General features: G+C 42.3%; 1 protein-coding gene across 1 annotated transcript in view; it reads right to left on the reverse strand.

Moving 5' to 3' along the window:
* Positions 1 to 6,187: 6,187 nt before the first annotated feature.
* Edem2 (ER degradation enhancer, mannosidase alpha-like 2) overlaps positions 6,188 to 12,425 on the reverse strand; it is a 54,645-nt gene continuing 48,407 nt past the window's right edge. Inside the window, exons 18-21 of the mRNA XM_089582033.1 lie at positions 11,074 to 11,303; positions 8,911 to 8,956; positions 8,299 to 8,478; positions 6,188 to 7,692 (exon numbers count right to left, since the gene is read on the reverse strand). Coding sequence (XP_089438159.1) covers positions 7,229 to 7,692; positions 8,299 to 8,478; positions 8,911 to 8,956; positions 11,074 to 11,303 — 920 coding nt within the window. The 3' untranslated portion in view covers positions 6,188 to 7,228. The remainder of the gene's footprint in view (positions 7,693 to 8,298; positions 8,479 to 8,910; positions 8,957 to 11,073; positions 11,304 to 12,425) is intronic.

A 12,425-nucleotide genomic window follows, 5' to 3' on the forward strand; every position in this document is an offset into this window, starting at 1 on the left:
CGAGAATTCCAGCCATACGCGACGCTAATAGTCGGTACCGTCAGATGTGTCGCACGCAGTCATGGCAGTGATCAGCACGATAGCAGACGATAGTGTGTTTCGCGACATTGCCGCCAGGAAATGGGCGCATGCGCAGTCGCGTCGTGAAAAAAAAGCAATTTCTTGTTGTCTTCCGCTGCAGAGCCTATACTACATATTACTATAATGGTGACCTACAAATCATCAATTACAATGTGGTATTTAACTACAGTGAGCAACAATTAAGCTATTAGACTTCAGCCAGCTTGCTTATGTTACTTGCTGGTTAATATGTCTAGCTGCTTTCTGATATCCTGGTGAAAATTCTATGCCAAAGAAAACACCCCTTTAATGCAAAAAACGTATTGTTAAACATATATGCACACACGCATGCACGCACATACCCTCCAACTACAAGCTAAATGGAATTTCTGGTCTCCTATAATAAAAAAGTGCATTTATGTGACTTGGTGGTTCAGCAGTATGTTAAATTGAATTCAGCGCAAAAATAGACAAGGGACAAAGAGAGACACACTGAGACGTTCACGAGCGCTGTTCAGCAATATGTTCTTCAAAAACAATGACATTAAGCATTCAATTCAACATTAAGCCTAATCATTCCTTTCGGGCTTAAAGTTTGATGCGAGTTGTGTGTAGCAACATCTTTCTTACAAGCATTATACTACTTCCATAACCCAGTGCTTTTCATATGTAGTAAAATGAAGGGGACAGAAAAAAGAAAAAGATCAGTGGCTCCTCCATTCAAGATGCCTGTAAAAGCTGCTACGACAGCACTCTTCTACTATCGTTACCTTTGTTTCCTGCACAATGCTGGCTGTGCCAGACTGCGATACTAGCTGATGAGGTGGTGCAGCCTTTAGCCAAGTTTTACTTCTGTATGCTCTTGGACGTCACAGCAGCTGCAAGTGAAATGCAGTTGACTGAACCAAACCTAACACTTCACCTCAGCATTAGTGCCTTGCCTAAGCCTAAGTGAGTCGATGCTGGATAAATAAAGAGAAGGTTTACTTCTCCAGGTTTCTGATCTTCATTCAGCAAAATTTTGGCTGCTGCATTATATGTTCCATGGATAATTATACAGACAGGCATTCAATACACAATACTGAAAAGGGAGCTCAATTATGGAATACTACAAGGAAATACGCTTTTGTTGCACTTAGTTCTGTTGCGGAAGCAACACTACGCTAGGTGTGAGCAATTTCGCGGAGCTGCGGAGAGCCTCAACTGCGCATGCGCAAGGAGCGAGTGTGAGACAGTTACTGCGTAATTTCCTTTCCTCAAATACAGTTTTCATTTTCTTCATTACATCCCCTCTTTCTCTTTCTTCTTTCACTCCCACTTCCTCCCTTCCTCTACAAACGAATGATGGGTGTCCACCGAGATATGCGAGACAGTTACTGCGTAATTTCCTTTCCTTAAAATACAATTTTCATTTTCTTCATTACGGCCCTCTTTCTCTTTCTTCTTTCACTCAGACTTCCTCCCTTCTTGTACGGTGCGGTTCAGGTGTCCACTGAGATGAGAGAGAATTGCTGCACCATTTCCTTTCCTCAAAAAGTGCTGCGTTCAAAGGGCAAGGCATCGCACCGAACGGGTAGTGGCTGTTCCGTGGACTCCCTGGCAGCACTACAACATGCCGTCGCGTTGCACACCTAAAGGCGAAGCTTAAGCGGCATCAATTAGCAGTCAATTAGTATTTAATAATTAATTAGTTAATTAGTAATTTGTCATTACTTAGTAATTAGCACTTAATTATATGTGACATCATCCAGTGGTGACGGCACCAGTGCCACAGAGGCAGTCAAAGTGGTGCGAAAACGCTTTCGCCTCTACGCATTTTAGACAGTCAAAGTGACCCCCGAGATGCCGCCGCCGCTGCGATTGCCATGCCGTTGCTCTCGCAATTCTACTCGGGATGGCCATGGTCAAACACAGCCAATTTTATTTTTCTGAAATTACTTTAATAATTTCTGCAGAAGCCCCTCTCTTTGGGAACAGAACACACATATAAAAGAACAAATTGGCAGGGAAAGCTGATGCCTGATGACAATGCACACTTTGCCTCAATATTTATAGCCCATACTTAATTAAGCAGCTAAAACACAGTGCTCACGCATAGTGGTATGGTCTACAGTTAGCACTGTGATTGACCAATGTTCGAGTGTTTGGGACCCTGTGAAAGGCGTGCCAGTTCAGTGTAGAGAGAAAAGCAATGGTAACCAAGAGCCTAATGGTGCATGCTATAGTTATGCAGAGTGCACTACAGGTGCACTACAGAGTGTACTTGTCATTGCAGAAGTCCTCTGTGACTGCATCTGCGAGTGATGCACAGACACTGCTTTGATTCGTTCTGTACTTTGCATGCATTCATGGTAGGTGATAAGTAGTAACTGCTGGCAAATGCAAGTGCGAAAAAGAGCAAAAACTTGACCAAATAAATTCTGGTCACGTAACAGGCATTTAAAATAAAGGAAGCACCACAAAAAAGCATTAGAGGGCAAATGGTGAACAACCTGCACTCACACCATCAGCTCACGTGCAGAAAAAGAGTCAATTTAATGTTGATGGTGCAATAAAAATTTAAAGTAATTTGAATAATTTAACACGACTTTGTTTTAACAGCATTATTTCATCAAAAAGACAGCAAACATCTTTTTTTTTATCAATGACCGAAATCAGTTCAGCTGTCCTGGTGAGACACCAAGGTCAAAAACAACACTATCTAAAGTCCACACCCAAGCAAATAATACTGTTTTTCTCAGTTGTCACAGCAGTCGGCACAGAATCCAAGAGAAAATGGCACCAATAAAACAATCTCTATACTTGTTTCAGTTTGGAAAGGTAAAGTAGAAAAATCCAGCATGCCAGGTCCTGCACTATGGCAAGTGTTCACCATAGTAAAACAGTTCTCTCATTATCACCTTATTCAAGGTTTTATGCAATCTCAACCTCGATGCCTGGCTTGAAGCAGACTGTCTTTAATTAAAGTGTTTCAGTGGCTGACTCAATGGGTAAACTTGCAAAGCACACATCTACATAAAATATGCATGGTTGGTCAGAGCTTTCCTTCCTTGTTCTTGAAAGACAATATCATAATAATGTACACATGACTTTAGTGCATTTTTTGCATTCAATGAGGTTTCAGTGATCACGCTACGAAGTTTCATGCAACAGTGTCTTACTCTTGCGATAAAGTCTTGAAGTGGACAGCCCAAAGAGCAGTCATGGGTGAAGCATACCAGCATGAATTCAATTTGTCCGCGCTTACAAACTGATATTCCTGCCAAAGCCCCAATATGAATGCTAGACCTCGTAAACAGCTCGTAAGATGAGCAGGGCAATGAAAAAAGCCAGGAGATGCAAAGGATCTTTGATCCAAGTATAGCAGTGGTGACTCATTAATGCAGCGCTGAAAAGCTAGAAGATACACTAATGATGAATGTGCCCAATAAAATAATTAAAGAAACAACCACAAATCAGATTAACAGAATAATTATTGCACATTTTTGCTTTCATCATGTGAGAAAAAATGCTGCCAACCTGATCAGATATGTCAGCATGCCTGAACATTCATTGCAATTCATCTGTAATATTGCCATGTGCTTGTGAGAACGCTTCCATGGTTCAAGGCATCCGATTTTACATTATATAATGACAATTCACTGTATTTGTAAGTAAAAGCAGTTATTGCTGGCTTGTTCACGTTGATCTCACAATAATGGCACCTTATAGTTTGTGCTACATATTATCAGGCAACAGTGTTTGCCTATTCCAAAAAAAAAGAAAAGAAATAGTGATACTGGCTCCAACCAGTAGTCATCAGAATACATAAGTGCCCGCATGGCAATAGCAGTACCATTTTGTAATGTGTCACTAAAACCATTATGCGATGATATATTTCAAACGCAAACCAAGGAAGCGACACAGTAGCATACGGTATTAAAAAAAAAATGAGTAAAATGTTATTTCTAACGCTTCTGTGAGAATGAGCCAAATGACAAGAAAAAAAAAGAAAAACTTAAAAAAATGTATGACTCTTCTAAAGGGCACTGCATGAGCACATCCGCAGCTAGACCATCACTTCAGAGCAGTCAAGACAGATTATCAGCAATACCTTGACAGTGAGGGATGCAAACTGCTAACCATAGACCAATTATCACTGACCCTATATCTTTGACCCTATATCTTCATTTAAGCACTCTGCTCGTTTTATGGGGCAGTCAGTAACACAGCCATGAATCTAAGAAAGAGGGCGTAAAAAGCTATTTTCTTTGCAAGCTGTTCTGCACAATAATTCACCCTGGCAATAGTGGATGGATGTAAACACATAACTGTGTTCTTCATCGATTACACAGAAAGAATTCACAACCAACTATGAAGAAAGAGAATGCTGTGTATGCCAGAACATTTGCTTCTCCACCACCATATGACAAAAAGCACAAACTATTCCCATTGAAAAACTACCCTCAATAGATTCTTCAGTTTGAAGTCAAAAAGCAAATGCAGTTTTCACAGTAACACCAAGTGAGCAAAGAATGTCTACTTTGCAAGCACATGAGAGCCATGAATGTTGTTAGGACAAGAAGCTATCCATCATTCCCTAGCCTGTCTTCTATGCAGATCAACAAAATACATACACATCTCTGGTGCCTAATCAGACACTATTCTTAATGTAAATTATGACATACACAAAGAAGAAAGTAAGGAACTGTCCAACCAATTTTTACACATGCACTGGCAGACTTTTCAATTCTTGAAGACTACAACCCTGGGCACATTGTACAAGAGAAAAAAATCCATTTCAAAGACAAAGCAGCACCCAGCCCAGTCCCAAAGGTTCCACAGATTTCACTCCATGCCTGCATGCATGCACACACACTTCACACAAATGGCAAGAAAAGATTCCTTATGAATTGCTTGCTGTGCGTTACAGTAAGATGGCTTCCTACATAACAATAACTGTGCGTTATAAATCCTTGAAGTATGCCACTTAGATCTGTCTCGCAGTTGAGGCACACAAGAAAAGGGATTAAAAAAAAAAAGAGAGAGAGAGAGAGAACAGCACAAAATAACAGTATTCAAAAAGGAGATGAGTACAGCCGGTGATGTAACTCCCAAGGCAAAAAATAAACTGAACTGAACTGAGGGAAGGCAGCTCAGATCGTAAGGCAATGATTTGACGGGCACATTTGTTTTTGCCTTGTCGACATGATAAGCACATCCACAGCTGGTACAACTGCTCACCATCCTCAGGTGCTTTCCTTCAGTTCTGTTCAATTTATTTGTTCATGTCATAAAGCACCATTGCCACAAATATAGCACACCTTAGATATGTATGTCTGGTGCTGCTTTCTTAGCTGTGATCATAACTGTTTGCTACAGAGAACTTCAAACAGTACCTATATAACACAGTTTCCGTCGAAGATTGACTTAGTATTTCTTACACATAGCAACACTGCATGCCTTCTCAAAAGGGCAGTTAAACAGCTCATGCTGCATTTGACACAATATTCATGACTGAGAGTTTTCTCCCTACACATAACTCTCAGAAGCAGGTCACCATCTGCAGATGACACTGGCCCCAAGTAACCTTTTAATGTAATATAATCACAAGTGGCACATAAGATGGACACCCATAAAAGTGGTCTTTGAAAATAATGCCGGATGTTTCTATGATTTCTGAACTTTGGCAAGCTTTTCTGAGCACCCACAATCCTTAAAAAAAAAAAAAAAGACCTTACTCAAAAAAAGAAAAAAAAAGTTATGCTCTTCCTGAAAACCAATAAAGTTTTCCCGAGAGTTCCCAGCAAGGTAGTGGATCACCCACAGGTCATTTCCACAGTTAACACAAGTGTTCGAAGATACCAGAAGCACAACTCTGGCAATGCACTGCTCCACTGTGCATAAGCAAATGTCCAGAGTCAATGGTTGTGGCCCAGTGAGATGGAGAGAAACTAACTTCTCTAACATGATGGCACATGATGGTAAGCATTAACTAATCGCCACAGTAATATTCAACACTCCTAAACTAGCTCTGTGAGGCTGTTAAGCACATGCGAATATTTATTACATATTCTCTAAACCACTGATATTATGAGCTTGTATAGGGTTTGTATTTTTTACGCTAGCAAGTCTTATAAAAAAGAACCCCCCCCCCCCCCCCCCCATTAAGCCGCATGTTGAAATTTTTAACTGCTAAACGCAGAAATAAAAAATAGCTCTCAAAACTCAAATCATCATTTAGTGACCACGAAGGAGATGAACTGGAATCACACTACTATACTTTTCACTGCTTGAGGTTACAGGTCATAATGTTGAAAACTGAATTTTTGATAAAGCAGTAAAAATTATTTGCTGAGAAAAATAAGGCAATTTACAATCTGTTGACCCTGTCAAGCTCATGGCACTTATTAGGGGCTGTTCCTCACTAAAATATCTTGCTTGAGACAGAGGTTTGAGCACAACACTCAATACCAAAATACATAGCTTTCATCTGCTATTCTATAAATAATGTTTAAAAACCATTTAAAAATGGTTTTTTTAAACCATGACAGAATGTGAAGCTCAGCCGCATGGTCTCTTCAACTTAAAGGTAAGAGCTGTTTTGGTGGTTACGTTGTTAAGTACTACATCAACAGCTACCTTTGTGCCTTTAGAGAATGCAATCCAAGTGGTAGACTTAGTTACTCCGAAAGCAGACTTCCACTCCAGCTTGCCTTCGGTGACTAGGTCTCAGTAGCCATCCAAGCATCCCTACATATGCGGCATATCTTTCCCATCCACTGCGCCATGCACTCTGCTCCAGAGTCTTCTATATTCTTGCTGAAGGTATAAGCATGTAAATATCAACCTTAACTAATGCTTTCGTTAAGCGACAGTTGTCGACAGCAAAGGCAACAGGACAGGCATTTTGGAAGGAGCATCAGCTTAGAAGTTGAAAAGAATATGGAGCAAAATGCATGCAGCTCTGCTTCTCCCATGCTCACTGGACCATAATCAAAGAACTTGGCCGCGAAAAGTAGCCTCTACATTCATGAAACAGTCACCACTGCGCTGCTGATTCCGGAGCCACCTCGGCGAAACGCGCACTCCAGTTACCCAGAAAGCAGCAGCTGCAGGCAGCAGCACTTGTATGGTGAAAGCAAATGCACCTCCTGGCAGGATCGTCCAGACAAGACAGCTCCCATGGTCATCGAGATGCCTTTGTGGCGTATTCGCAGTGATGTCGCGTAATGAACGCAACAAAGGCCTCTGCGCTGGAAAGTGGGTTGACTGATGATGTCACAGGCACAAGTGGCGACGTGCACAGTGCATGACCCCTGGAACGCCTTGCCTTGGCTTCAACTGTGAGATCTTCCAGGCGCTCCAGAAGGCTACGAATATCCATCTCAAAGAGCTTGTGCTGGCTGAGTAGCTTTCCCAGCATGCGACGAACAGTGGCTTCTTTCTCTAGCAGTTCGTTGGTCTCGCCGTGAAGTCGACCGAGTGCATCCAAGTGACGCAAGATTTGCATTTTGCGCAGCAGCTCGGCCTCTGCTGAGGACGGTCCCCGCTCTGTCTGCGTAGTTGTGGAAACTTTTTGGCTGCTGACCTCGGGTGAAGTTTGGTTGGCTGGCCCCCCAGCAGTTTCACCTCCAGTGTCAGAAGCAGCAGCTGTGAGGAGAAAAATGTGTGTGGGCCAATGCTACCTCAATGCAGAACCAGCATGGAACTTTTCTCCTCTGTCATGTAAAGATTGCACATATGAAGGGAGCATTTCAAGCTAGGCACACACTGCCTTGCTTGGCCTGTAAATGACACAGCCTGAAGTCCAAGCTACACTGGTGCACCAATTATCCAAGGGCTAAATATCTTAGCCAGTAAAGAAGCATGTGTACTATTAAAGCAAGCAACATCCAGTTCAAAAGTGTTATGTCCAAAAATACACTTGAAGTTTGTTGGTTTCAAATGGTCAGAAGTGGTTTAAGCAAACTGTTGGGGTGCAAATCAGTAGTTCAAATCAGACATTACCATAGGTAAGCTGAACCTCTTCTAGCCACTTGTCATAACGCACAACATACTGAATGCACACCTCAAAAGTGAAGCCAAGACCTTGCAGGCACAATCGCCAAGCATAGACATCATCCTCTCAAAGCTGGCAGCCAAGACAGAAAGCGAAGCCATCAGGGCTTTCGCAAAACAAAGCACTACCAGCAGCCCAGAAAAGGTTAAGGGACCTCCGTAGTCCTAGAAGAACACAAAACAGGTGAACCTACTTACATGAGATGACACTGAGGTCTGACAACGTGACTACCAGATCTGGGTGCTCCCTGAACGCATTGAGAAGCAGTTGGCCATCCTCAGTGAACAGAAACACAAGTGGTATGGTGACATCATCTGTGCCGTCACCAGACATAGCAAACACAGGTGACTGTTGAGCACTGGTGCCCACTTGGTTGTCTGCAAGATGCGATATGCACAAGGTGAGATCACTGCAAGCGCACACCTTTATTTTTTTTAAAAAGCAAGGCAGTTTCGACAAATATTCATGACGAGTGGACACAATGCCAAAGCTACACACGAAAAAAAGTACAGCAAGCACATTCAATCATAACTCCACACGCCATGTATACACAATGCAGTAACTTTGAAAAAAGAATGTGAAGGAATCGTTGCTCCTTGCAGCCACTTCTGAATATGGCTGGTCACTCAGCACCATACCATATTAAGGAAACTGACTACATATAAGCACATTTGATTAGAAAATAAACCATTCTGGATTTATCTACTGACCAACTTTGACACTCTGTGCATCTTAGTCAAATCAACAGCTCTCAAAATCTTAGAACAAATTTTTGAAGCTAATGAATGCAGAGATGTGCCGAGACTCACCCAAAACTATTCCTCCAACAGCACCAAATGCTTGAATTTTTCTTGCCTAGAGATGCAAAAACAAGAATGATTATGTGGAACCAGCACAAAAGTATAGTTATACATGTTTATAATCAATGCAAACACTAAGGTAACACTTGTTGCAAAAGCAACTGCACTTGTCGTCTGAATGGGGTCACATGTATCAGCAAAATGGTGAGGGAGTCTTAAGATGAAGCCAGAAATTGTCCTAGGGGTATGAAAGCTTGGCATGACTGTTGAGTTTTCGTAATGGGCAGCAGGTACAATGAATTGTGTGGCCTTGTGAGGTGTTCTTCCACACTCCTGGTGGCCACCACATACCAGCATCACCTCTGATAGCACTCACACTTGTCACTGATGAAAACAGAATGCAAGACAACTAGTAGCAAGTGTCCCTACCAGATGCTAGTTCTCCACTGCAGAAAAGAGCTTCCACGAGAGCTTTTGCTAGCGTTGAAATGTACATGAATTTTTAACAAAAAAAAAAAATTATTCAGCGTACTGGCTGCTAGCTGGATGTAAACAAAATGGCATGCAACTTTATGAAAACTGTGTGGCATTAAGCTGTAAAATTTTAATAACATAATTCTTGCAGTCTGCAACATGTTTCATAACACTGCAGTGCTAAGGTGATGTACAGCTCTTCAGTTTTTTTTTAGCAGTACTGTGCAAACATAAAAAAGCAGTCATTAAAGGGGCTCTGAAGGGGCTCCCAATAAAGTTGCGGTATGCCTAGGATGTTAATGGACGCCGCTCACAAATATCCTCCAGCAAGAATTTTCTCAATGTGTTTTGTGGAAGCTGAGTTATCTCCCGCCAAAATGTGAATTTACGTGTCTTCGCGCCTTTCTCTCTCTCCTCTCGTCACTTTTTGCACGCTGACATGGCAGTGCCTCCGCCAGCCGCACCCACTCGGACCCTCCGCGGGCACGAAATATATAGATGTTTCAGTAGTTAGAGGTCGAATTTAGATCTTGAAACTTTTTAGGCAGGAACTTTAGAGTTTATTGATCCCGCCCCTTAAGAGAGAATCTATATGCATGATTGCACATCATGAGCCTGGGAAATCTAGTGGCTCATTGAAGGTGGTGGAGTTTTCTAACAAAGTTTAAGCTACCTAGTGTGGCTGCTTGTGCATGCAATAAAAGAGCAAAAGGGATACGGGAGGCAATGCACATTCACCAGGGAGAAGACAAAGGCATATACATCCTGTCAATCAGCATGGCAAATGTGGAGGTCATTTTCAAGAAAGGCATGTCAAAAAAAAACTCGCAATTTTCGTGCAGTTACAGTTGTGAAGGATGCCTTTGAGGGAACATACAGATGGGTCGAAACCAACAAAAATTAAAGTCAATAGTAGCGCCTTTTTGGTGTTGTTCTTCATGTTGTCCTTTTGTATGCAATGTAAAAACTATGAGCTGAATCCAATTAAGCCACGAAGCAACAACAAGACAGTTTCACTGCCGTTCTAGCTTTGACAAATGCCCAAAAGACCATAATTGAGAGCAAGACAGACTGTTTGTTCAAAGGTTTTTAGGAGAATGCAAAGTGCAAGCGTCACTCTTATCAGGCTGTGCCTCTGAATCTGATACAATATTTTCCAACAGCCTGTTTGGCTGCACACTGAAAGTTAAAAAAGATTTACAGCCACAAGGGACCTTGGCACCAAGTTTTCATTCTTGTATGTCTGGCTGAAGGGCAGGTAGGTCTTCAATACAGCAATTATTGAGACCACTGAAACATAACACTGTATTTTCATGACTAAATCTTGTCCGTAAACACTCCTGTTGAACGTGTAGCCAAGGATTCGATGAAAATTCGTCTGGTCAGGCACAGACCAGACAGTCAGGCATATATCAGACCTTCCCTCTTAAAGTTAACACACCATTTATTTCAGCTTGACTCCTTTCTTTTAAGTGAGCTATCTCTTGCGATATTACACTTATAAGCCAGCTGCGGAGGGTCAATGGCCTACATGCGCCACTCTCAGCACTGAGGGCATTCGGTGTATTTACAGCAATAGTGAAGCAGCAGACAGTATTCTCTGGGAACAGGGCGCCACACAGTACTTAGCACTTTTGATGCAAGGAAGGTTAAATGCTACAGCACAGCACAAGTTATGAAGAGTGTTTGAGCACTCACTTTCTCAACAAACATGCACTCGCCACGTTCCATGATGACTATTTTCCCCCTGAGCTCGTGGCCATTGCGCAGCTCTCCGCAGCCACGGAGGGGGTCGAGCAGCACAAGTGAGGCACTGACTTCATTGGCTGGTTTCCCGAGGTCTTTTCCAAACTGAGCAGGGCCAGCTTGCAAAACCATGTGCACCTTTGTCGATGGAAGAGTGAATGTCACGGACCGCACGTGCTGCTCTGCACATTGCCAAAGACATAAACAGCCATGAATATTTACAACCAACAGACATGTGCACGTTATATTCACTCACAGAATCAAGTGCTGAACAACAGAAGCTGCAGTCTAATTTTAGTATCCTGAAGCATGGTAAAGGGCACCCCCATCTAGAATGGGATACTGTGAAAATAACGAAAACACAAGGGAAGGCAGCAATGATGACAGGCAGTAGATGAAACCCGGCGTGTTAAAAAAGTTGGCTAGGACCTGCCAAGCTGTTCAATTTACAGCAGAGAACATTGTCATGATAGCCGCTCGCTAAAGGTAAATTCACCTTCCTTTACTCGCTGTGCACCATGCCACCAGCAAACAGATTGTGCATTAGGCTTTTGCTGTGTCTGGCCACACCACAACGTTTTCACAACAAAGCAGGACAGCTTTAATAAACAGACATCAATTTCATGTGCTATGAACCCTACCAAGAAATCCATGTAAGGTCATCACAAAAATGTGTCACAAGTACGACATCCAATTAGAACATTATGACTGCAGAAGATCATGCCAGAAAATGGATCCACTACTGGCATGCATGGCAACGAGAACAGCAATGCAAACAGCGATTGTGAACATGTCCGCTGCCACTAATATCTCTAAGGATGGGTCCCTTAGCCTTTTTTTTTCCCCTCCTTTAAGTTCATTATACTTCTTTACAGTTATTGCTATGACAATGGCTGTACCCGTGAGAAGAAGGTGCACAAAATGTGCACATGTGCATAACACAATCGCAAGCTGTCAATAACCTTTGTCATCTTTTCCATTACATTTAAACTGAAGGAACAAATAAGTCATGACCTTAGCGTCAGACCATCCCCTGATGTCTGAGTCTTCTAACTGTTCAAATTGAATTTAAGCAGTGTTGGTGCATGTTCAATGCAATGATGCAGTCTGGCACAACTGGTGCAGCATTCCCACCGCTGCAATTTGTTTTCTTAAGGAGGTTCTGAACATTTGAAAGTACAGCCTTTGTCAAAAGTTTACAGCCCAGGGAGGTCTGCTTCTGGGCCATGCAGTATGGCTTGTTATGCATCTCTAGGATTCCAAGCCTGTGGAAGTTTAGGGAAACTTCCGTCCGCACACCTACC

This window comes from Amblyomma mixtum, chromosome 3 (assembly GCF_055824585.1).
Source record: "Amblyomma mixtum isolate Tamu chromosome 3, ASM5582458v1, whole genome shotgun sequence".
Taxonomy (NCBI): Eukaryota; Metazoa; Arthropoda; class Arachnida; order Ixodida; family Ixodidae; genus Amblyomma; species Amblyomma mixtum.